Source organism: Oncorhynchus gorbuscha, linkage group LG15 (assembly GCF_021184085.1).
Source record: "Oncorhynchus gorbuscha isolate QuinsamMale2020 ecotype Even-year linkage group LG15, OgorEven_v1.0, whole genome shotgun sequence".
Classification (NCBI taxonomy): domain Eukaryota; kingdom Metazoa; phylum Chordata; class Actinopteri; order Salmoniformes; family Salmonidae; genus Oncorhynchus; species Oncorhynchus gorbuscha.
The window spans coordinates 67,914,747-67,941,131 of NC_060187.1; the positions used below are offsets into that span (position 1 = coordinate 67,914,747).

General features: G+C 46.6%; 1 protein-coding gene across 1 annotated transcript; it reads right to left on the reverse strand.

Annotated features, from left to right (window-relative positions):
* Positions 1–1,024: 1,024 nt before the first annotated feature.
* On the reverse strand, positions 1,025–19,311 carry LOC123997858. The gene is made up of 10 exons (XM_046302478.1): positions 18,964–19,311; positions 11,998–12,287; positions 4,689–11,910; positions 4,347–4,571; positions 3,374–3,462; positions 3,025–3,093; positions 2,754–2,900; positions 2,479–2,607; positions 1,568–1,690; positions 1,025–1,393 (listed from the first exon to the last, which is right to left on the reverse strand). The coding sequence occupies exons 1-10, from the start codon at positions 19,046–19,048 to the stop codon at positions 1,379–1,381; spliced, it is 8,394 nt and encodes a 2,797-aa protein (XP_046158434.1). The 5' UTR covers positions 19,049–19,311; the 3' UTR covers positions 1,025–1,378.
* Positions 19,312–26,385: the final 7,074 nt, after the last annotated feature.

A 26,385-nucleotide genomic window follows, 5' to 3' on the forward strand; every position in this document is an offset into this window, starting at 1 on the left:
TCTTGAGATGTTGCTTCAATATATCTACATAATTTTCCTCCCTCATGATGCCATCTATTTTGTGAAGTGCACCAGTCCCCCACTCTCTTCGGCTTGTAAGCATCCCCCATTTTCCTCCAAACATAACGATGGTCATTATGGCCAAACAGTTCTATTTTTGTTTCATTGGACCAGAGGACATTTCTCCAAAAAGTACGACCTTTGTCCACATATGCAGTTGCAAAACGTAGTCTGGATTTTTTATGGCGGTTTTGGAGCAGTGGCTTCTTCCTTGCTTGAGCAACCTTTCAGGTTATGTCGATATAGGACTCGTTTTATTGTGGATAAAGATACATTTGTACCTGTTTTCTCCAGCATCTTCACAAGGTCATTTGCTGTTGTTCTGGGATTGATTTGCACTTTTCACACCAAAGTAAGCTCATCCCTAGGAGACAGAATGTGTCTCCTTCTTGAGCGGTATGACGGCTGTATGGTCCCATGGTGTTTATACTTGCGTACTATTCTTTGTACAGATGAACATGGCACATTCAGGCATTTGGAAATTACTCCCAAGGATGAGCCCGACTTGTGGAGGTCTACAAAAAAAATTCTGAGGTCTTGGCTGATTTCATTTGATTTTCCCATGATATCAAGCAAAGAGGTGCTGAGTTTTAAGATAGGCCTTGAAATACATCCACAGGTACACCTCCAATTCACTCAAATGATGTAAATTAGCCTATCAGAAGCTTCTAAAGCCATTACATTTTCGGGAAATTTCCAAGCTGTTTAAAGGCACAGTCAACTTAGTGTATGTAAACTTCTGACCCACTGGAATTGTGACACAGTGAATTATAAGTGAAATCATCTGTCTGTAAACAATTGTTAGAAAAATGACTTGTTACATTTACATTTAAGTCATTTAGCAGACGCTCTTATCCAGAGCGACTTACAAATTGGTGCATTCACCTTATGACATCCAGTGGAACAGTCACTTTACAATAGTGCATCTAAATCTTAAAGGGGGGGGGGAGGGAATACTTATCCTATCCTAGGTATTCCTTAAAGAGGTGGGGTTTCAGGTGTCTCCGGAAGGTGCTATGGTAACTAATGAATACTTGTGTCATGCACAAAGTAGATGTCCTTCCAACTTGCCAAAACTGTAGTTTTTTGACAAGAAATGTATGGAAGGGCTCTAAAACAAGTTTTGTCCACTCCAACCTAAGTGTATGTAAACTTCAGACTTCAACTGTATACACTCAACATGACGTGAAGTATTAGGGTGGTTAACAGTATCACCCACTAGTGTAGTTATAACAGACTGTTTATTAGCAGGTAAGGAGAATGCAACATAGCAGCGATACAGATGTGACTGTGGCATTTATGCTTGGTGGGGGTCCTCTCACATTGTCAGTTCCTATGGGAGAGAAGAAAGAGGGAGACAATTACTTTGGGTTGGATGCGTGCCGGACATATATTGTTAAGCTTTTTTTTTCAAAACCTGTTGAAAAAGCACAGTTGCAATCATCAGCAGGTCATAACAACAACTGTAGGCCCAAACAGATTCCTTCCTTCATCACTCCCTCCTCACCATGATAGCGTTAACGATGTCATTGGTGTTGTGTCTGAGGGCGTGGACAGCTTTAGAACGGGACACGTTAGCCTGGGCCATCACCAGCTCTATATCCCTCTGCTCCAAACCTCCCTCGTCCACCTGACAGAGATGTCAATGTCAAAGTCAGGTGCACTACTTCTGAACATGAAAAACAATGCTACAGTTCTTATTAGCCATCAGGCTAACAACAGTAGAGCAGTGGTGTAAAGTACTTTAGCAAACTAGACGGCACCATTTTCTTGTTTTGTTTAACTTATAATTTACAAACAAAGCATGTGTTTAGTGTGTCCCCCAGATCAGAGGCTGTAGGGATGACCGGGATGTTTTTTTGATAAGTATGTGAATTAGACCATTTTCCTGTCCTGCTAAGCATTCAAAATGTAACAAGTATTTTGGGTCTCATGGAAAATGTATGGAGTAAAAAGTACATGTTTTTCTTTAGGAATGTAGTGAAGTAAAAGTTGACAAAAATATAAAGAGTTAAAGTCAAGTATAGATACCCAAAAAAACTACTTAAGTAGTACTTTCAAGTATTTCTACTTAATATAAGTAATTTGAAATTATTTTGACTTAAGTATATTTTAGCAATTACATTTACTTTAGTATATTTAAAACCAAATACGTTTAGACTTTTACTGAAACAGGATATTCCTGTGTGACCTTCACTTTTACTTGAGTCTTTTCCTATTAAGGTATCTTTACTTGTACTCAAGTATGACAGTTGGGTACTTTTTCCACCACTGCAGTAAAAATGACTGAAATACAACAACACTAGACAGAATTGTTTCATATTAAGGTCTAAAAGAACTACTGTACATGAAAGAGTAAGAATAGCATAAAGATTGGTGTTTTTCCTTGACATAATGAGTGAGCATGCGTGTCCTTACCTCCTCCTCCTCGCTCTCCTCCTTGATGGTGAGGCTGGGTGGTGCAGGGGGCACCAGTGGGGAGGGCTCCACCGGGACCTTAAACTTCTCTGCCGCTGCCTTGTGCACCTGTTGAGACAGGTCCTCTATCTAGGGAGGAAATAGGAAGAGAGAGAGAGGTCACCTTGGCCTCTGAACACAATGTAGATGCGAGAAAAGAGAGAGGGGGGGGGGGTAAAAAGAGAGGGGGTAGAGAGAGCAAGGGAGAGAGAGTGCGAGAGAGACCTTGGCCTCACCTTGGCCTCTCCAAAGACGATGTAGATGTCTGACGCGGGGCTCTTGAAGACATCAGGTCTGCTGATGACAAACAAGATGCTCTTCGACTTCCTTATAGTGATCCTGGTCACACCGTGGACCGGCCGCAAGCCCAGCTTACCCATGGCCTAAACACACACACACACACTGGTTACACCATGATGCGGCCAAACACACAGAATACACACACATTTGCTCTGTGTTTGATTAGCTGAATCTGCCACATGGAGCAGCTCTGTGTTCACATCTCGCCTTGCGGGCCTTCTTCTCACTGCGGCTCTGCTTAGGTCTGTTAATCCCCTCATCAGCAGGAGAGATGGCCTGAGAGAGAGAAGGGAGGACAACACAATCAATTCAACACATCAAACCTGAGAACATTCTACAGTAGTTTACCCATATCCAGACTGATAATATGGAACATATCTCTGAAGCTGCGAATCATTCAGAAAATACAGGCCCACAACACGCATCCTTCTTACCCCCCTACCTAAAGGTAATGACATCAATATGTTATTGCATAAAACACGGTGAACGCAAGGTTTCCAGCCTTGGAGGTGAGGAGACTTCTAGAGTGTTCTCTGCCCACACACGGTAGACTCACCTGGGGTTCTGAGGATCTCAGTGGCACCCCCTCTGGTTCTTCCAACTCTGGCACTGATCCGTCACTCTCCGACTCATTGCAGGAGCCCACTGTGGAACACACACACTGTTACTCTCAGAGGGCGGCATCATATCCTCATTGCTATGGTAACTAATGAATGAGATATAGATGATGAGAATATGGTGTAGCTCGTTAGCACTCTGGTAATGGGACAGCATCATAAAGCTCTACGGCTAACCTAATCACCGATAATAATATAATAATAATAATAACCGATCTCAGAGAAGAAATAGATCACCTCATTAAATAGCAACGACATTTCATCTCTATGCTATGGAACATGCACGTTATAACGTACAATTACATTCTGTACTACTGTGTTTCAACGCATGTAGCATTGTTCATTATGCTGCAGTGCTACCACACATACAGTACACATAAATCCCCATCCATGATTCTATGTACGTATCATCAACCAGGAGGTTAGTTTTAGCCAGATTCAACCTGAAACCTCTGAGTCAGACGGTTGCCCTGAAATAACCTCTATTGAAAGATGTGTGCCCTGAAATAACCTCTATTGAAAGATGTGCGCCCTGAAATAACCTCTATTGAAAGATGTGCGCCCTGAAATAACCTCTATTGAAAGATGTGCGCCCTGAAATAACCTCTATTGAAAGATGTGCAATAACAGTATTCCTCCTGGATAAAATGATCCTCTCTCTGAGTATTTCTCCTCCATTATTCAGTAGCTGCAGCAGTGTTCTGTGATCGACAGGGTATTATTGAGAAGCCTTCCTAGAATCTAAGATATGTCCTTCATCAGGACCATAGCAGGGCCGCTAGACATACTCAGAGACATCTGTGTGTGTGTGAGGAAGGCCATATGTGGAGTCACTTCTCAGAATCACTTTCTCAAGGAGACAGAGAGAAACAGACAGACATAAAGAGAGATTTGGATTTGGAGAGCACGTACAGTTGTGTTTGAAGGACAGGTCCAGCTCCTGTGAATCCTTGTGGCTGATTGGACAGTCTGTCTGTCTCTCAGTTGTTTGGCAGGAGGAGTGAAGCAGTATCTCTCGCTGATTGGAGGAGCCAGACTCTTTATGAGAAGGGTTTCCCACAATCCCCCTGGGCTGAGTCATGTGACGTCGTAGAGGAACAGCAGTGGCATCATCATCACTGCCTGTGTCCATCCCATCTGCAACAAAATCCAAGTTCACACAGGTTGGACTCATTCATGATTCACTGATTCTTGATTACCAAAAAGGAAAAATTAAATCACCCCACACCCCTATCTCTCCTGAGTGTAACTCACCTCTGTCCTGTGGGCTTTGTGACTGACCTGTCTTGACCTGTCTGTTGGGCTTGGTGAGGAGGTTTGGTTGGGGTTGGACCTGCCTGCGGATGCCTAGGACAGGCATTGTGGTTGGAGCCTCCAGCCGTGGCAGAGACTCCTGGGTGGGCTGGGTAAAGCTGGGGGTTGAGGCCAGGGCTGACGTGGGTGGAGATGGAAATGAGGAGGGGTTAGGGGACATAGGGACACTTTTGGTGGGTATAGGGGGGTGCTTAGGGGTAGTAGAAAGGGTTGCAGAGGCTGCCTGAACATTGATTGATTGAGGCTGGGTGTCTAGGAGTGGGGTGACAAGAGGCTGGGACTCCTGTATGGGGGTGGGGAGGTCCTCATCTGGCGGCATCGCGAAGGAACTGGGGGGAGGAGAGGAGGAGAGAGTAGAGGGGGAGAGAGGAGGAGGAGAGGAGGAGGGAAGAGGTGGGGGAGATGAGGAAAGAGGAGAGAATGAGAGGTGAGGAGGAGAGGAGGAGGGAAGAAGTGGAGGAGAAGAGGACCTATTCTGTTCTGTAGGGGAGGTATGGCCACTCCCCACATTGTTATCGTTGATATCCTTCCTGCTTTCTGTCTGGCAGCCAGGCAGCGGCCTGTTATCAAGCATTATCTGGTGCACTTCCATGTTCACTTCCTGGTTGACTAGGAGAGTGGGAGCTATAGGGCAGAGGTTGGTAGGACTAGGGAGAGTCGGGGCAACGGAGACGTTTCTGTTTTCCCCTCTCCTCCCGGACTCTGCTTCAGGTTTGCCCTTCACAGGTTTCCTCTGTCTGGTATCTGCAACAGATTTTTGTCCCCTCGTGTTCGTATTCTTTTGTTTCCCTGGTGGGGAGGTGTCTGCTAGGGTCTTGGTAGCGAGAGCCGGTTTCTGTGGTTGATCAGTAGACCCAGGGCCTGATGTAGATTGTCTGCGCAGCTGACTGGGTCTGTCTCTGCTCTGCTTTCTCTGCTTCCCTCTCCTCTCTGGCTGAGGAGGAGTGATGGCTTTCTCTGTGCTCAGCTCTCCCTCAGGTGTCTGACGCTGTGCAAGTTCTGGAATACTTTCTGTTGGAGATAATCTCTCCTCTGCTCTCTCCTCCACCTCACTTTCCCCTGAGATACAAACACTGCTCTCCTGCCCTTCTAAGGCCACGCTCATCTTTGGTTGGTCAATGTGCCTATCAGTCGTCTGACCGCCACCACCCTCTCTTTGGCTCATCGTCTGTGGCTCTGTCTCCTCTGGCTGAGGCTGGGAACAGAGTTTTTTCACACTTTCTACCGTGTCCTTGCCCACTGATAGGGATAGGGAAGATTCTTGGACAACTTGTACCTTCTCTACTGTGTCGTTGCCCACTGATGGGGATAGGGAAGATTCTTGGACAACTTGGACCTTCTCCACTGTGTCTTTGCTCACTGATAGGGAAGATTCTTGGACAACTTGGACCTTCTCCACTGTGTCTTTGCTCACTGATAGGGAAGATTCTTGGACAACTTGGACCTTCTCCACTGTGTCTTTGCTCACTGATGGGGAAGTTTCTTGGGAGACTTGTACCTTCTCTACTGTATTTTTGCCCACTGATAGGGAAGATTCTTTGGAGACTTGGACCTTCTCTACTGTGTCTTTACTCACTGATGGGGAAGTTTCTTGGGAAACTTTGACCTTCTCTACTGTGTCGTTGCCCACTGATGGGGAAGTTTCTTTGAAAACTTGGACCTCTTCAATTGTGTCTTTGCCCCCTAATAGGGCTGATTCTTGGAATACTTGTACCTTCTCTACTGTGTCTTTGCTCACTGATGGGAAAGTTTCTTGGAAAACTTGGACCTTCTCTACTGTGTCTTTCCCAACTGATAGGGCCGATTCTTGGGATACTTGGCCCTTCTCTACTGTGTCTTTGCTCACTGATGGGGATGTTTCTTGGGAAATGTCGACCTTCTCTACTGTGTCTTTGCCCACTGATGGGGAAGTTTCTTGGGAGACTTGGACATTTTCTACTATGGTTTTGCTCACTGATGGGGAACATTCTTGGGAAAATTGTACTTTCTCTACTATCTCTTTGCTCATTGATGGGGAAATGTCTTGGGAAACTTCGACTTTCTCAACCGTGTCTTTGCCTACTGATAGGGATGGTTCTTGGAATACTTGGACCGTCTCTACTGTGTCTTTGCTCACTGATGGGGAGGTTTCTTGGGAAACTTGGACCTTCTCTACTATGTCTTTGCCCACGGACGGGGAACATTCTTGGGAAAATTGTACTTTCTCTACTGTGTCTTTGCTCACTGATGGGGAGGTTTCTTGGGAAACTTGGACCTTCTCTACTATGTTTTTTCTCACTAATGGGGAACATTCTTGGGAAAATTGTACTTTCTCTACTGTGTCTTTGCTCATTGATGGGGAAGTTTCGTGAAAAACTTGGACCTTCTCTACTGTGTCTTTACCCAATGATAGGAAGAATTCTTGGGAAACGTGGACATTCTTTACCATGTCTTTGCCCACTGATGGGGGAAATTCTTGGGAAACTTGGACCATCTCTACTGTGTCTTTGCCCACTGATAGGGACAATTCTTTGGAGACTTGGACCTTCTCTACTGTGACTTTGCTCACTGATAGGGAAGTTTCCTGGGAAACTTTGACCTTCTCTACTGTGTCTTTGCCCACTGAGAGAGACGTTTCTTGGGAGACTTGGACATTCTCTACTGTGTCTTTGCTCATTGATGGGGAAGTTTCTTGGGGCAGTCTGCCTGACTTGGAGTTGCTTGGTCTGATTTTATGACTGAAGGATCCAAATGCCCCACCCAGCAGAGATATAGCAAGGTCTGCCTGTTTGACTGCTGGGTTAATATCTGTGTTACTGTTGGGTCTGGAAATGGATGCCTCTACTGAACAAGAGCTCTGGTCTGAAACGGTCTGTGGTTTACCCCCTAGTGGTGAGACACGCCCAGGGCTTTCCAAGGACGAGGAAGCCTGTCTTATGTCTGATTGGTGTGTTGAGCTGTCCGTTGATGTTGTTTGCCTATCGGAGGCTGCAGCAGCCTGTGGTTTCACCTCTGTGATTGGTATGTTTGAGAGGGATGCCCTCAGACTCACACTCTGGCTCTGGTGTCTCACCTCCTCTGACAGGGCATTCAGAGTCACACAGGTTGGCATTCCAGAGGATAGGAACACTGAGTCATTGTTGTTGTTTTCCTGCTCCTTGTTTTCTGGGCGACTCTGCAGGTTGCTGACATCATCCTCTGGGAATTGGGAGCTTCCGTCCTCTCCTCCCCCTGCCTCTGATATCTCCTCGATGGACCTCCAGCTGGACAGGTTGGACTCTGGCACTCCCTCTCCCACAAGCTCAACATCTGCCATCTTGTCTGGCCGACCACACAGGCTGTTGTTGTCTTCTTCGTCCCCCATTATATCATCCACCTCATCCTCGTCTGTGCTGACATTGGGCAGCCCGGAGAGTGTCTGTCCAATCGTCTGTCCAATTGTCTGTCCAACAGCATGCCCCTCCACCTCACACAGTAACACGCTCTGTGCCTCCAACCCACAGCCCTGCCCCAGAGAGAGAGATTGGGCCTCCCCTGCCCCCCAGCCCCCAACCCCCCTCCTCCCTCCGGCGTCTGTCTCTGAGTTCTCCCTCTTGGGAGAGACAGCCAGAGGTGTGTGAGGGGAGCCCAGGGCCACAGGGCCCCCGTCCTCAGTGCTCAGGGTGTTCTCCCTCAGGTTCTCCTGGGCGGGGTCACATGGGCAGATGTCAGGGGTCAGGGACAGGTTGTCAGCCAGGTCAGGTGAGCTCTCAGGGCAGGAGGAGACAGGGATGTTGCTGGGGTTAGGCTCTTTCGGGTACGAGAGCAGAGGGACCCCCTTGTTTAGATCATTGGTGGCAGTGGTCCCTTCAAGGACCTGATGGGCGTCCACACCTTCAGTGCTGCTGTTCTCATTCTTCTGGTCCAGTTCCATCACTGACACCAGAAGCGGTTTGGACCGGATTGAAGCCGCTGCCACCCCAAACACACGTGGGAGTGGCTTACAGGGCTCAGAGGTCTTCTGTTTAGGCCGGGGTGTGTCTGACTTAGAGGGGTGTGGCTTAATGAGTAGTTTGAACGAGTCTCTGTCTGTCTGCTCTGTGTGATCCTCGTCGGAAGTCTCTGTACTCTGTTCATCCTTCTCTCTCTCCGCACCCCTCTGTTTGTCCTTTCCTCTCTCCCCACTGCTCTGTTTGTCCTTTCCTCTCTCCCCACTGCTCTGTTTGTCCTTTACTCTCTCCCCACTGCTCTGTTTGTCCTTTCCTCTCTCCCCACTGCTCTGTTTGTCTTTCTCTCTCTTTTCACCGCTCCTTTTGTCCTCCTCTCTCACCGTACCAGCCTGTACTTCCTCTGCAGCTGCTTTGGCTTGCCCTGCTTCTGTTGCCAGGGTCACAGGGCTGTTATGGGATGGCAGGGTTGCCAGTGTGACAGGATTGCTGTGGGACGCTGTCTCCTCGATTGTAGCAGCAGGGTTAGTGTTAGGAGTAACAGTAGGGTTTGGGGTAGAGCATGTACCTGGGGTAGTTTTGGGGGTTGAGGCTGTAGCAGGGTTGGTGTTAGTGGTACAGGCCGTAGGAGATCTAGCGTTAGGGGCAAGAGCACTGTTAGTGTTAGGGGTAGAGACCGTAGCAGGGTTCATTTCAAGTGTACAGACAGTAGCAGGGTTAGTTTTGGGGGTGGAGGCAGTAGCAGAGTTATTTTGTGGGGTTGAGGCTGTAGCAGGGTTACTGTTAGTGGTACAGACAGTAGCAGATTTAGCATTAGGGGCAGGAGCAAAGTTAGTGTTGGGGTTAGAGAGAGATGCAGGCTTGGTTTTAGGGGTTGACACGGTACCAGGGGTAGTCTTTGGGGTAATCGAGGCAGGGTAAGGGGTTGTAGAAGGTTTAGGGGTAAGGGTAGAGACAGAAGGGCTCTCCTGAGAAGGAGAGGGGACAGGAGGGTCAGAGAACTCTGAGGTCTCCATTTCACTCCCACTGCCGCTGTTCGAGGACTTGGGGTGGGCTGATTCCGCAAGTTGGGCAGGGTCAAGTGCAGGTTGTGGTTGTGGTGGTTCAGGCCGGGGCTCTTTGTCTCCTTGGGGATTGATTAGGCTAGGTCTGCTCTGGGACTGAGACAGTTCAGTGCTGTGGGCCTCTGGTCTAGTTTCAGGCTGAAGTTTGGCTTGGTGTGGTTCTGTGGGTGGTCCTGTGGGTGGTTCAGCATGTCTCTCTGTGCTGTACAGCCGCTCATCCTCTTCGCCATTATAAGAGGCGGAGTCTAGTGAGTCGTCAGTGTCATCATGGAAACAGAAGGACTCATCCAGACCTTCGTTGATGGAAGTCTCCGACAGTGAATGAAGGAAGGAGGCCGAGTTGTCCTCTTCAGCTGGGTCATTTACAGCCTTACCCTCACCCTCCTCCTCCTCTTCCTCAACATCCTCACCCTCCTCTTCATCAACCTCTTCCTCTATCGCTATTTCTACCTTAGCCTCCTCTATCTCTACCTTAGCCTCCACTTCTTCCCCATCATCATCTTCATCATCATCCTCCACGTCCCCCTCCTCCTCTCCGGCCGCATATGCATCCACATCGTTCCCTTCGTTCCTGTCGTTTCCCTCTCCTCCCTCATTCCCCTCCTCTGTGGGGAAGAGAGTGATCTCCATGGAGTCTGCCTGAAAGAGGAGGCTGGTGTGGAGGGGAAAGTTAAGCAGAGAGGCTGGGATCATCCTCTCCTCCTCCTCCTCCTCCTCCATCTCTCCATCATCACTGTAGGAGCCTGGAAACAGAAGGAAGGTACCCATCTCTCCGTATGGACTGGAGTTATCCCCGTCTGACACATCTGGAGAGCAGGTGTCCAGGGGAAGTTTGGGGGAAGTAGGGTTGACACTGGAGGTGTGATGGGTTAGGTTCCCCATGACTGGGGCGAAGGGGAAGGACATGGAGGTCAACCGTGGGGAGTCTGTTTCATCCTCTGGGTTGGCAATGGGAGGGTAAAGTTCCTGCAGCTCCAGCTCCAGGCCTCTTTGCAGCAGGGGACTAGAGTACTGCTGTCCCCCAGCTAGAGCATCCTCTGCTGGGCAGAGCGAGCCCTCCGACTCCCCTCCCTCTTCCTGGGAGTCAGTGCTTCTGCCGCTGCTGCTCCTCAATGGGGAAGTGTCCTCTGTCACCCATCGGGGGCGACAGCTACCTCTTGAGACTGTCGCTTCCTCACTCCCCCTCCCCCTCACCTCCCCTCTCAGCACCTCCTCCTCCTCCAGGATCACAGTCTCTGCTAGACCCTTATAGAGGCAGAACCGCCACTCTGCTGCTCCTCCTCCCTTCTCTGCCCTCTCCCCTACTGCTCCCCTATCCTCTCCCACCTCATCTCCGATTTCGGACAGCGAGCTGACAAAGCATGCAGGTGCCTCCTGCACCTCCTCTGCCAGGAGCAGATTGGGGGAGGTGCAGGGGGAGGTGGAAGAGGTCCAGCTGCCCCCCTCCGCTGTGACGTAGGAGCCAGAGGGGGAGGTGAGGGGGGAGCACAGGTCCTCGCTGTCCGAGGGGGAGTTTTGTGAGAGGGGAGAGGCTGGAGAGCCAGGGTAAGAGCGATGTTTGAGGTGTGAGGGGTAAGCAGCCATCTTGATGGGGGTGGATGGGGCGGTGTAGTACAGGTCAGGATCCAGGGATGAGGGAACGCCCACTCTCAGAGGGTCCACGGCATAGGCCGGCTCAGTGAAGGACAGGATAGCAGGGGGATAGGCTGGCTCGGACAGGGAGGGCATGGCATACATGGCACATACAAAAGGCATTTCACCATAGGGAGACAGCCCTGCCTCCAAAGGGCTTGAGCTGCCCGTCAAACTAACATCCACTGTGACTGGCTCTGAGGAGGGAGGGGAGACAGGGTTGAGGGGGGTTAGGAGAGGGGTGAGGAGAGGGCTAATGGGCAGGACAGGGATTCTCTCCTGCTCTTGCTCCATCTTTGGGGTCGGAGGTGAATTGTCTCTCTCCTGTCCTGTGTCCAGTTGGGCCTTTTCTCCAGCCTCTGCCTGTGGTTCTGAGGGAGGGTTAGGGACCTCCAAGACTGGGCCTCCGGGCAGGGGTATCGCCTGGCTGCTCTGCCTGCAAGGGCACTTCCCTGTCAGGGTCTTCTTGGTCTTGAGCAGGGCCTCCTGGCCCATCACCACCCGTGTGTCCATGTTCTCTGGCTCCTTGTAGTCGCTCTCCACCTCTGAGCCCATCAGGACCTGGAGAACATATTGAGAACATTGGATGAACATAGGAAAAACATAAAGAGAAGAGGAGAACTTTGGTAAACATACACACACACACACCTTGATTCTCTCCATCTTCACGGGTCCGCTGCGACGTCCACAGGGTCCATGACCTCCAAACGTCCCGCTAAGCCGGATCGTGTTACTGTGGCGACGGTCGGAACCTTCAGGCTGGGGTCGCGGGGTCGCGGACGAGCTGGGCGTGGTCCGGACCAGCCGCGGCCCAAAAGGAGAGGTGCATGATGGGAGCAGCTTCTGAGGGGTGCTGGGGGAGGGACTAGAGCCGCTGTCACTAGGGGTGGAGCCACTGTCACTAGGAGTGGAGTCAGAGGAGGCATGTCTGGTCATGTCTGAAAGAGGAGCGAAGAGAAGAAACTGTTTCTGTAAGGTAATGTTATGTCCATGAGGTCAGAATCACTAGCTGCTTCATGACGTGGCAACAGTAACTGTAATGGAGAAAAGGAAAGTGGAATTTCAGTTTACCTCCTGAATGTATTAAAAATAATAAAATAAAATAAAGATCTGTAATGGATGCTGTAGCCTCTTTGCCTTTGTTGAATAGAAACAGCCCTTTCAGCTCTCTCCTTGAAGCTTGTTTTCCCTTCATTACCGTTACACACACAGCCATACCTAGAGGATCTAGAATGTCACCTAAATGTCAGAGATAACATTTGAATGAAAAGACCACACTCACAGCAGGGTACACATCAAGTGGCATCAACATATCGATATATAAGGCACCCTACTGTCATTACTTGCAGTCCATCAACTAGGGCTGGGTGAATGGAGCACATTTACTGGCAGTGAGTTCTGAATGAATGAAATGTGTGCTCTCTCCATTTACAGGGCTCACTGCCCAGGGTAGTTCATTACTCAGGCTCTATCCCTTCCACAGTAGTGACCTCTGACCCCCAAGGGAATGGAATACTCCCTGAGTTTGCTGAAGTCTGCATATCTGGCTGTGGTACCTGCTGCTAGAGCAATAGAGCACTTTGCATGTTGGTGTTTTCCCCTCTCCTCTGCCCCTCCTCACATCTTTCCTCTCCCCTCTCTTAGCCTATCAGCAAAGTCAGACTGACAGCTCTGTAGCCACAGGGCAAAGTCAGCAGAACAGACACACATATAGATTAAAATAAGAAGAGCTCATAGATTCAAATATACAGTAAATACAGTGCCTTCCGAAAGTATTCATACCTCTTGACTTATTCCATATTTTGTTGTATCACAGACTGAATTCAAAACGGATTAGATATAATATATATTTGTATTTCACCAATCTACACACAATACCCCATAATGACAAAATGAAAACATGTTTTAAGAAATGTTTTTAATTGTGCATGTTATTCTGGCATTAATACGTGTCACATATCAGTTTGCAAACAATGTAAAAAATAATATATATCATGGAGTTAATAAAGCCGCATACAAACATGGTCTCTTTTTTGTTTTCTTGAGTAAGGCAGCCTACAGTAGCTCAGTGCTTTCTGTGGTGGTGGGGCAAGCCAGCAGAAAATATGCAGCATTGCGCCGTGATTGGCTCAGAGTTCGGTCACTCATGGGGACTTTATGTCACTGCCAAGTGTAAGAGGAGACCTTGAAAATACTAGCCCTTTGGGTGTTACATTAGAAGTGCCCATCTAAGAAGGCTCAAGGTCATTGGCCACAGATAAAATGATGTCAAATCACATTATACAGTATATCACAAAAGTGAGTACACACCTCACATTTTTGTAAATATTTGAGTATATCTTTTCATGTGACAACACTGAAGAAATGACATTTTGCTACAATGTAAAGTAGTGAGTGTACAGCTTGTATAACAGTGTAAATTTGCTGTCCCCTCAAAATAACTCAACACACAGCCATTGATGTTTAAACCGCTGGCAACAAAAGTGAGTACACCCCTAAGTGAAAATGTCCAAATTGATTACAGCTTTGAGTCTTTCTGGGTAGGTCTCTAAGAGCTTTGCACACCTGGATCCCTGAGGGATTTCCTTCTTCTCCAGCAACAAAGTTAGGAAGGACACCTGTATCTTTGCAGTGACTGGGTGTATTGATACACAATCCTTTCTGTAATTAATAACTTCACCATGCTCATGTTTTTTTTTTACCCATCTACAAATTATTTGTGAGGCATTGGAAAACCTCCCTGGTCTTTGTGGTTGAATCTGTGTTTGAAATTAACTGCTCGACTGAGGGACATATTATGTGACTTGTTAAGCAAATGTTTTGTCTTGAACTTATTTAGGCATGCTATAACAAATGGGTTGAATACTTTAAATGTTTTATTAATTTGTAAACATTTCTAAAAACATAATCCACTTTGACATTATGAGGTATCGTGTGAAGGCCAGTAAGACAAAATCTCAATTTAATCCATTTTGTAAATTCAGGCTGTAACCCAACAAAATGTCAAAAAAGTCAAGGGGTGTGACAGAGAAAGGCCAAGCAAGAAAGTGAGAAAAGTAGAAAGCGAGAGACAAGACAAGAGAGAATGAAAGGAATTGAATAAAGAAGAATTCATATTGATTGATGGGTAACATTGAGAACAAGCTGGTCCTGTGTGATTTTCATCCCTGATCCTGAAGGGGCGCTACATGCAATCTTCCGTTGCGTGATCGTACTACAGCTAGCACAGTTAAATAACTTCACAAGCTACTTCATGTACAATTTGAAAATATCATGCTACCACTGCTCTCAGTGCTTGGTGGTAAAATTATGCCAACATGGTAGCTAGTTTATGCTACTCCTTCTCTTATTTGAAATGAGTCTAATGCTGCTAGCTCTCTTGCTTTCTCTTTGCACTTTCGCTCTCTCTCCTCCTGTCCCACCTCATCTCTCTCTCTCTCTCTCTCTCTCTCTCTCTCTCTCTCTCTCTCTCTCTCTCTCTCTCTCTCTCTCTCTCTCTCTCTCTCTCTCTCTCTCTCTCTCTCTCTCTCTCTCTCACTCACTCACTCACTCACTCACTCACTCACTCACTCACTCACTCTCTCTCTCTCTCTCTCTCTCTCTCTCTCTCTCTCTCTCTCTAATCACACACTCCACTCCAGTGACTATGCCATCGTCTCCATAACCTTCAACAGGAACGAAGGATCATTTTGAGAGAAAGTGACAGAATGGAGGAGAGGAACTAGGGCAAGAGTGTGAGTGGAGGAGGGAGTCTGGATCAGTCAGACAGAGAGAGAGAGAAAGAGAAAATGAGAGAGGGGTCGACAAAGGGGGTATTTTCCATTCTATTATGATGAGCTCTGCTGCTCCTTACTGATGTTACAGTTCTGCAGGATGAAATTAAGACAACACACTAAACTCCTAATGCGATTTCCCTGAAATACCCCGAGTCCTGTCATGTACTGTGAGCGCAGAGACCAAGGTGAATATAGTAAACGAAAACTGAAACATAACATAAAAGAAAATCTATAATAATTCAAATGGCTTCAGCCTCCCTGAAACCTCCCTAAAAAATGAAACTAAATAATATACAACTAATACTAAATAAAAACTAGCAAATCAGGTCTGAAAATGAGCTGAAACTAAAGTGAATTGCAAATACAAATCGAAAAACGAATAGAAATAAAAACTCGTAGAAAAGCACTAAACTATAATAACCTTGGTACAGACATAAGGATATGCACACTCACTCACCCACCCAGCCAGCCAGCCACACACAAACACGCGCACACGCACGCACACACAAACACTGACCAGAGAACAGGACTTTATTCTCTTCTCTCAACTGAGCCATCGCCATGCACAGTGACCTCAGACACACACACGTATGCACACAAGCACACACACAAGCACTCACACAAGCACACACACAAGCAGACACACAGACAGACACACACACAGACCCACAAACACAGACACACACACTTGCTCCACCAGGAACCAAGATATCACTTACTGATGGAGTATGTGGACTCTCTCTCTCCCTCCCTCTGTGTTTCTCTGATAGCCCATCCTCCTCTTCTTGCTGCATTTCTCTTTGTCCTCTTTCCCTCCCTCCTTTCTTTACCCTCTCTCTATTTCTTCCTTTCTCTCCTGTCTCCCCCTACCATCTCCCTTCCTTCCTCTCTCTGTCCCTGTGGTCTAGCTGATAGCTAATAGCGTCAGCACTTAGCTGCACTCTGTCTATCCCTGCCCAGGCCCAGGGTGGGGATGTTATCACTGGATTGTTATGCTGAGTCATGTCACAGAAGCTAAGCCCCTCTGTCACGTGCACGTGCGCACACACCCACACACCCACACACCCACCCACTCACTCACTCACTCACCCAGACACACACACACACACCCACCCACCCACCCACTCACTCACTCACTCACTCACTCACCCAGACACACACACACACACACATTTGTCACAGAGATGATTACAAGGACACAATAAGACAAGTGTCACTCTAAGGTTTCTTTGTTTGTGTGTGTGTGTGCCTGTGTGTGTGTGTGCGCATTTATGTGTGTGTAGCCCTGCCTACACACACCTGCTTGGAGTGTGCAGGCCGTAGCAGGCTGGAACAGGCTGGAACTGCGTCACAGAGACTGCTTCCACGGCCTGCCAGGCCCCAGAGGGAGCTTCTATTTCAGCCTTTGCTCCAAGACAGTCCCAGGCCTTGAGACAAGCCCCAGGAGCCAACTGCCTCACAACACCTCTCTTCAGCTCTCTGCCTTTCCCCCTAACTCCCTCCCTCCCTCCCACCTCTCTCTCCCACCATCATCCTATTCTGCTGCCTTCTCTACTCATCTAACCATAGCATTCTCAGTGCAGGATGCACTCGTTTCAACAGTGATGTTTTGGATTTAAAGTCCTTCATCAGAACACTCCAAGTACAGTACAGACAAGACAATGTAAGGATATGACTTATATATATAGACGAACGTACAACCCCCAAAAGAGCTCAAAATTGAGCGGAAAGAATCACCACCCAAGGTGATCGGTCAGGATGACGACCCCCATTGGCAGATCTCAGATCCACCTAAACTAGTAGGATGGGTATTTTATGAAAAACGAATGGCAGTGCATTAATACACAGACTAGACGTCTTACTCCAAAAAGCCATCTGGATTACATCACATCATTAGCGCCAGATCAGAACCTCTTGATGGGCTCACTAAGTGTTTGGTTAAGGTCGCTTTACTAGCCTCTTCCTTCAGGAGAGTGTGTCCCCAGTCTCCCCACATGTGTACACACCTCTTGGATGGCCTAACGGGCGCCATCCCACTTCTGACACCAATGTAGCAAATTTGGGGGGTAGCCCTGGCTGGTACTTGAACTCAGATATAGCGACTGTCAAGGCAGTACCTTAATTGTTATGCCAACACCAAGAGTTCCTATTGGCATAACAATTAAGGTGTTGGCTTGACAATCACTGGACCTGGGTTCAAGTCCTGGTCGGGGCAACCCTCCCAAATTCGCTGCAATATACTTCCAAGGTTGGTTTCATTGACTCTCCCCTTTAACTGCCCCTAATTGTCCTATTTTTAGCTACAACTTCCAATTCCGTTCGAGAGGATCAGCTTCAGCAAATTGAGGTGTTGAATCACTCATCTACAAATAGTATTCCCTGCCAAATATTTGGTTTGGGTGCGATAAAGGTTTGCAGAGCTACACACAACTAGGCATTGATTGATTGGAGGAGACAGCTTGTGTCAATTACCGTACATTTCATAGGATTTCCTACCTGCAGCAACACTAGTGGACAATGCAGGTAAAATCACAGTGCCTCAAAACTCCTGGCTTTACCTATACCACATGCTCCTCTACAGTCTGAACCTACACAGAACCCTGGATGGAGAGACATTGTGGGGGGCCTTGCTCAAGGGCAGGATCAGAGACCAGCAGCCTTCCAGTTCCATTGCCATTTTTGAACCAGAAACCTTTGGCTGCTGGCCCCCCTCTTCTAACTACTGTACCTTATACCCCAACTGCCTCTACTGTCGGAGAGATAATACCCTAACCCAGGGATCAGCGACTACATTCAGCTGCAGGCCAAATTCGGACGCCATTTGGGGAACCCTGCCCTAACCCTTACACTGTACTTCTTCTGTCTGACACATTTTATTCCCTGAGTGTACATAACCCTCTTCACTTCAACACAATGAACTCACAAACATAATAATACACAGGTAAATACACAGTCTGGGAGATGCAACTCCTATACTCCACCTTTACTGTCCAGTACAGCACCTAACACAGAATACATCTATTGTCTGCTAGATACAAACCTTGCAGATGGAACATAACAACAATACCATAATAACCATATGGACATCAATAGCTATGTTAGCAGTAAGTAGCATATAGTGACATGTACACACACAGTTCCAGTAGTCGGTGTCTTATCTAACAACAATACGTTTTCAAATGCTCTGATTTACCCCTACATCAGTCCCTGTCTGAATCTGTTCCTTCAATATCTGGCCCTGCTGTTACTGTGTGGATGCTGCTGCTGAGTGCGGTGCTGTGTCATGTCCTTGCATGGTGAGACTGGGGGAAGGGAAGTAAAGTACAAGAGAGGGAGGGAGGGAGGAGCTGCTCCACTCTGCCCTGAGAAAACACACCGCCACTGGGCAGTGAGATGGGGTTGGGGAGAGAGTGGGGGAAGGGGGGGTGGGTATGGGGTTAGTGAGGGGAATAGGGAATATGGAGCTGGGGTTCAGGTAGGGGGAAGGGGATGTTTGTGGGGTTAAGTAGGGTAAGTGTTGTGGATGGGGGGGGTCTGGGGGTGAAGACTAGGGTGCTGGAGCTGGAACTAGGACTGGAGTGAGGATCACAGATAGACAGACACAGACAGACATGACCCAGCTCTATCTCTCTAATCCGCCGGTCTGTCGGTCTGTCTGCTTCCCACATGGCATTATAGAAGGTATCTATTATCCCTCCTTTACCAGCCTCTCTGTAACTCTTACATCTCCTCCCCTTCCAAGTGTCTCGCATAATCCTCACCCTCCCCGTCTCTCCTCTGCCACCTCCACTCTACCTGGTCCTCCTTCCCCTCTCTCATTTTCCCCTCACCCCCTTACCTGGTTCAGGCAAGCCTGTCTGCTCTGCTCCGAGCTCTGGATGTCTTTCTTTGGGGACAGATCTGTGAGAGCTCTCCCCCGGCATGGCTGTCTCTGGATCTCTCTGGTTCTGACGCAACAATAACTCCACACCACCCAGCAGCCAAGGTGAACAGAGAGAGAGTGCGCAGTAGAGGAAGGAGCAGAGAGAGAGAGAGAGAGAGAAAGAGGGTGAATGCTCAGCGTGCCTCTCTCTGTGGTGCAGCAGAGCAGTGATGATGCTATGAGTGAGAGTGTGTGTGGGTCTCGCGATGCTGCTAGTGTGTGTGTGGGCGCATATGTTTGTGTGGAATCTGAGAGGGAGCTGCAGTATTCTCTCTCATTCCCCGTCTGAGCAGCACTGCCTCCCTCCTCCCCTCCCTCTTTCCTTTCCATCCCGCTCTCCTTCCCATCCCTCTTTCCCTCCCTCCCTCCCTCCCTGGTGATGACTTGATAGTCAGCGATGATGTCAGCAGATTTCTGCTGCTGCCTGAGTGCTGCCCCCATCCTTACAGGAAGGTACTGCAGAGACAGAGGGCTGGAGAGAAGGTGTGCGGAGAAGATGGGCTATTGCAGAAAAAGTGATGGAGGATAATAACGTTAGTGAAAGGGAGATTGAAGGAGAGAGTTACAAAGAAAGAAAAGAGAGGGAGACGTTCAGTCTCCTCCTCCCCCCTTTCTATTTGTTCCCCCAAATCCCACAGATCACTGGCAGTCTCCATGGCAACCCCAAGCTTCCCACGCTGGGTGTGTGAGTATGTGTGTGTATCAGGGGGTTTCTGCCTATGCTCTGCCAGCTCAACAGAATCCCCTGTCTCCTCTCTCTGTCAATTCCAGCCCAGCTGGCATTCATACATCAGTGGTAATATCCTCCTCTCTCATCTGCTTACTCATATTTCCCTGCTCCTCGCTCACCTGAGGTCAGCAACACGCAGAAACACACTCCCCTCAGACAGGACCTGGTCTCTATGACAACAGTCAATACTCGGACTGCTGGCTGGCTGTGCTCAGCGGTGATGATCAATCAGTCAATAAACCAACCAATTAATGGAGTTACTTAGCAGCAAACTCTCTATACCGCAACATGAGCTCAACACTCAAGGGGCCAGAGTTCAAAAGGAACCGTCTGAGCCTTTTTCATTGTAACATATTTACGTTATTTATTTCTGGCTAGACTGTAAACTCTCCTTCCAGACTCATATTAAGCATCTCCAATCTAAAATTAAATCTAGAATCGGCAAAGCCTCATTCACTCACGCTGCAAAACATACTCTCGTAAAACTGACTATCCTACCGATCCTCGACTTTGGTGATGTCATTTACAAAATAGCCTCCAACACTCTACTCAGCAAACTGGGTGCAGTCTATCACAGTGCCATCCGTTTTGTCACCAAAACCCCATATAACACCCACCACTGCGACCTGTATGCTCTCGTCGGCTGGCCCTCGCTACATATTCGTCGCCAGACCCACTGGCTCCAGGTCATCTATAAGTCTTTGCTAGGTAAAGCTCTACCTTATCTCAGCTCACTGGTCACCATAACAACACCCACCCGTAGCACACGATCCAGCAGGTATATCTCACAGGTCATCCCCAAAGCCAACACCTCCTTTGGCTGCCCTTCCTTCCAGTTCTCTGCTGCCAACGACTGGAACGAACTGCAAACATCGCTGAAGTTGGAGACCTATATGACCCTCACTAACTTTAAGCATCAGCTATCTGAGCAGCTTACCGATCGCTGCAGCTATAAATAGCCCATCTGTAAATAGCCCATACAACTACCTACCTCATCCCCATATTGTTTTTATTTACTTTTTTGCCGTTTTGCACACCAGTATTTCTGCTTACACATCATCATCTGCACATCTATCACTCCGGTGTTAATTTGCTAAATTGTACTTCCTACTATGAGCTATTTATTTCCTTACCTATTTCAAAAACAGGAAAACTGCCCAATTCATACACTTATCAAGATAACATCCCTGGTCATCCCAACTGCCTCTGATCTGGCAGACTCACTAAACACACATGCTTAGTTTGTAAACAATGTCTTAGTGTTGGAATGTGCCCCTGGCTATCCGTAAATTACAATGTTGCCATTTGGTTAGCTTAATATACATTTGAAATTATTTATACTCTTACTAATATTTTAGTAATTTTTATTTAACCTTTATTTAACTAGGCAAGTCATTTAAGAACAAATTCTTATTTACAATGACAGCCTAGTGGGTTAACTGCCTTATTCAAGGGCAGAAGGACAGATTTTTACCTTGTCAGCTCAGGGATTCAATCCAGCAACCTTTCGGTTACTGGCCCAACACTCTAACCACTAGGATACCTGTCGCCCCATTACATGTACTTTTGATACTTACGTATATTTAAAACCAAATACTTTTAGACATTAACTCAATTAGTATTTTACTGGGTGACTTTCACTTTAGTTATTTTCTATTAGGGTATCTTTACTTTTACTCAAGTATGACAATTGGGTACTTTTTCCTCCACTGATTCTAGATGAAACAATACATGAAAACAGAATCTTAAACATCCTGCTTCATCATTATAGTTGTCAGTACACATGCTTCAAATCAGCGCTTAGCAATGCAACAACATACAGTGCCTTCAAAATGTATTCACACCCATCAACTTTTTGCACATTTTGTGATTTTGTGTCACTGACCTACACACAATAACCCAGAATGTCAAGGTAGAATGATGTTTTTTGAAATTTTTACAAATGAATAAAAAAGGAAAAGCTCAAATGTATTGAGTCAATAAATTGTCAACCACTTTGTTATGGCAAGCCTAAATACGTTCAGGAGTAAAAATGTGCTTAACAAGTCACACAATAAGTTACATGGACATGATATTTGAATGACTACCTCATCTCTGTACCCTTCTCATACAATTGTCTGTAAGGTCTGTCGTGGAAATTCATTCTGAAAGAGACTGTCATTTCTTCAAACAATCATATATTTTTATAGTAATTATTGCAGTAATGGAACTGGTCAACCCAACAGTCTTGATGCAGAGTTCTTTATATAGGTGACTAACAATGCTTAGTCGTGGCTGGTTCCACCCCTCCCGTGCAGACCAAGGGCACCCCAAGCCACCTTGGGTTCATGTTCTGGGTATCTGCACCTGGTATTGTTTTAACCCCCAACCTGGCTTTGTTTTCCATAACAAGAATGATTTTGAGACAATGAGGGATTGTTCTAAACTCTTCCAGGCTCTCTCGATCTCGGTTACACCCACCACATCTTGTCAATGTAATGCAGTCTAACTCATTTGTCAGCTCAAGCCATCTCTAGTGACCACACGCACAGATTAGCTGAAGGGGACTAGAGTGGAGACCATAAAAACACAGCTTTAGCAGGACAGAAATTTCTTACTACAGTTTTTCCCAATTGCTAAAACACTATTTTGCAAACTAGGCTGGTTTTATGAAAATACTTAACACAATTCACAGAACCACACACCCAAACTGCAAAATACCTCATATCCTACAAAATGAAGCACTAAAACCAAAACTACATATAGCATTATCAAAATCAAACGTTTGCACGAAATGGCACACACTTCATTCATATTACCAGATTTGTGTTTAACCAACAACAACACACTGTTGGGCATAATGAAAAGCACTCATCTTTAGTATGCTTTGCCATAATAGTTCAAATTCTTCAGATGCACAGAAATATTTGCAGATACACACATGCTGTTGAAACATTTGATTTTTTACCAAACAAGTCAGTGCAACATATGCACAGCAGATATATTTACATTGGACTGAACAAAAATATGCTCACAAAAAAACAGTAAACTGAAAAAGAAAATTGCAGAAATAATATGCAGAAAAAAATATATAGAAAAAAAGAGGTAAGGAAAATAATTAGGCAGCATCTTGCCGCACAGCTGGGTCTGGCCACAACGCCTCGTCCACATCACAGGCAGCATCTTGCCGCACAGCTGGGTCTGGCCACAACGCCTCGTCCACATCACAGGCAGCATCTTGCCGCACAGCTGGGTCTGGCCACAACGCCTCGTCCACATCACAGGCAGCATCTTGCCGCACAGCTGGGTCTGGCCACAACGCCTCGTCCACATCACAGGCAGCATCTTGCCGCACAGCTGGGTCTGGCCACAACGCCTCGTCCACATCACAGGCAGCATCTTGCCGCACAGCTGGGTCTGGCCACAACGCCTCGTCCACATCACAGGCAGCATCTTGCCGCACAGCTGGGTCTGGCCACAACGCCTCGTCCACATCACAGGCAGCATCTTGCCGCACAGCTGGGTCTGGCCACAACGCCTCGTCCACATCACAGGCAATATCTTCCCTTGCCAGACATCGAGGGAAGAAGCGCCTTGAGTGCCTTATCCATCCCTGAATTGCGCCCACATCAATCCCATCACATGCCTCTTCCATAGCCTGCACAAGAGGCATGCACACAAAGGGCTGCCGGTCGTATACCTTCCACCGCCATGCTGAAAATAACTCTTCTATGGGGTTCAGAACTGGTGAGTATGGTGGGGGGTATTGCACGAGAAATGGTGGGTGGTCAGCAAACCAGTTTTGGACTGGGGCTACTACAACGTACCGGGTTCTTTGATGGTCTGCATTATGGTATGAGAATGTTGTGGAGTCTGTCCAGAAATGTGAGACTATGGGCTGTGTTGTATAGTCTAAGGTTGGCATGACTACGGAGGACACCATGCGTATTGGAGATGGCAGCGCAATATAATCAATAATCTACATCTATAATGGCTCTGTGGCCAATGATGTTTCTCCCCCTTCTTCTGGTCTTTGCTAGGTTGAACCCAGCCTCATCTATAAAGATGAACTCATGTGGGATTGCATGAGCATCCATTTCCAGTACTCCCTGAAAACAAAGAACAAAAGCAGTCAATATGGTGTTGTCCAGTACACTGGGAAACAATGTTGCGTGTAGTGTACTGCAGTCAATATTGTACTTACATCCACATATTCCTGTCTGACCTCTTTGTTTCTTTGAGAGTTTCTCTCAAACGGCACCTTATAAAGTTGTTTCATTCTGATTTGGTTTCACTTGAGAATGCGAACCAATGTGGACAGACTGACTCGTTGAATGTTGTTGAATATGGTGTTGTCTTGGATGATATGGCTTTGAATTTCTCGTCATCTGATTTAATTATTTTCCAAAACCAAGTTTGCAAAGGTGGCTTCATGTACCCAGGTGAACATTTTGCCCCTTCCTCCACCATGGTTACGTTTCTCAGTCCTTTAGAAAAACAAAAAAACAAAAATATAGGGCTTGGACAATGCAGCCTAAAGATATTTCCCCCCACAGTAGAATAAATTCTACAGGAAATTTGTGCAGTTAGTGTATGACATCAGCCATTCATGAAGTAAACAGGTGTCACCCAACTGATACACTATGACATGGGGTGTACTACATAGTGTGAAAGAAATGTTGGTTACATACCTGTACTCCAGTCTAAATGTCAGGATGACACAGGCGACAGTAAAATGGCTCAAGTTGGGCTGCACTCTCTGTCCAGCCTCTCGCATTGTCAGCCCATGGTTGATGACATGATCAACTAAGGTTGCTCTGATTTAATTTGAAAGTTGTCTTCTTTGGCCATGAACTCCTCTACCAGCTCTACCCCTACCTGTCACTCTTCCTCACCCACCCTCTTTCTCTTCCTCTCTCTGCAATAGTGCTTACTTCCTGATTGAAGTGGTAACATTTAACCATTGAGGTGTCTGGCCAGGTGGCACATGTATTGGCCAATTAGCTCATGTAGTGTAATTTTGAATGGCAGTGTTTTGAAATGGCAAACGTGACTTTATGTCAGATTGTTGTGTCTTATGCAGAGAACCGTGTGCAGTGCATTTAAGAAGTGCCATTTTGAATTGCAAAATGTGTGTAAAGCAGAAAATGTGTTTAGACTTTTGGAGACTTGAGAAGAGGTTTTGCTCTCTGTGTGTCAGTTTAAATAATTGTGCTGTGAATGTCATTTTAGTGTGTTAGCAATTGGAAAAAACGGTATTAGTTAAATATTAATTGCTAACTATTAATATCAAACAGATCAGGTAAATAGGTAATTTTCCTATCCCAGGTCCCACAGTCGAGCAGTGAATTTGAAACACAGATTCAACCACAAAGACTAGGGAGGTTATCAAATGTATCGCAAAAAAAGGGCACCCATTGGTAGACGGTAAAAGAAAACAGTCATTGAATGTCCCTTTGAGCATGGTGAAGTTATTACACTTTGGATGGTGTATTGATATACAGTCACCACAAAGATACAGGTGTCCTACCTAACTCAGTTGCCGGAGAGGAAGGAAACCGTTCAGGAATTTCACCATGAGGCCAATTGTGACTTTAAAAGAGTTAGGAGAAAACTGAGGATGGATCAACAACATTGTAGTTACTCCACAATACTAACTTAAATGACATTGAGAAAAGGAGCCTGTAAATATTTATTTTTTTAAATCCGAAACATGCATCCTGTTTACAATAAAGGCACTAAAGTAAAACATCCAAAAATGTGGCAAATAAATCAACGTTATGTCCTGAATACAAAGCGTTATGTTAGGGGCAAATCCAACAACACATCACAGAGTTCCACTCTTCATATTTTCAAGAATGGTGGTGGCTGCCATACATGATGTCTTCATAGGTGATTTGGGGCCCGATACAAATCTGATTCCTGGCCATGTGAGGGAATGTCAAATGTGATTTATTTGCTCTCAAGGGGACTTTTTAGACTGTTATTTTGCATATCTTGTTGCGAACTACTCTGTTGCCAGTTTGACAGGAACACGTGGTAGCTAATTAGCTTTTTAAATTGTTTACAAACAAATGAGTGAATGTACTATAATACTAAAGAGCTATCCAGCTAGCTCGTGGAGTGCCTTGGCTAGGCAAAAAGGACTCGTTTCGAAAGTTGGTTGATCTTATCCTTTGAGGCTTTAAGTGTTCTTATACTTGGATTTTGAATATTCAAATCAACTGGAAAATAGGCAATGGCAAGCATTGTCACCTTAGCTTGCTCCATAACTTCTGCATGATAGGAAGCATGAGCAGCACCACCACCAATCAGCCTACACTACCGTGCACACACCTGTCGTGACTATGGCAACTAGCATAGCCATGTCATCAAATAACTGCTATCTGAACACACACAAATCCGATTTGGTCACTTGTAACTTGCTGTTTGGACAGTCTGTATCCCACAAATGATTTGAGCATTAAGACCTGCAGTATAAACCAGGCGTTAGAGACGTACCCAGACAGCTGTAATCGCTGCCAAAGGTGCTTCTACAAAGTATTGACTCTGGGGTGTGGATACTTTAGTAAATGAGACATACATTTTCATTTACATGTTTTCACTTTGTCATTATGGGGTAATGTGTG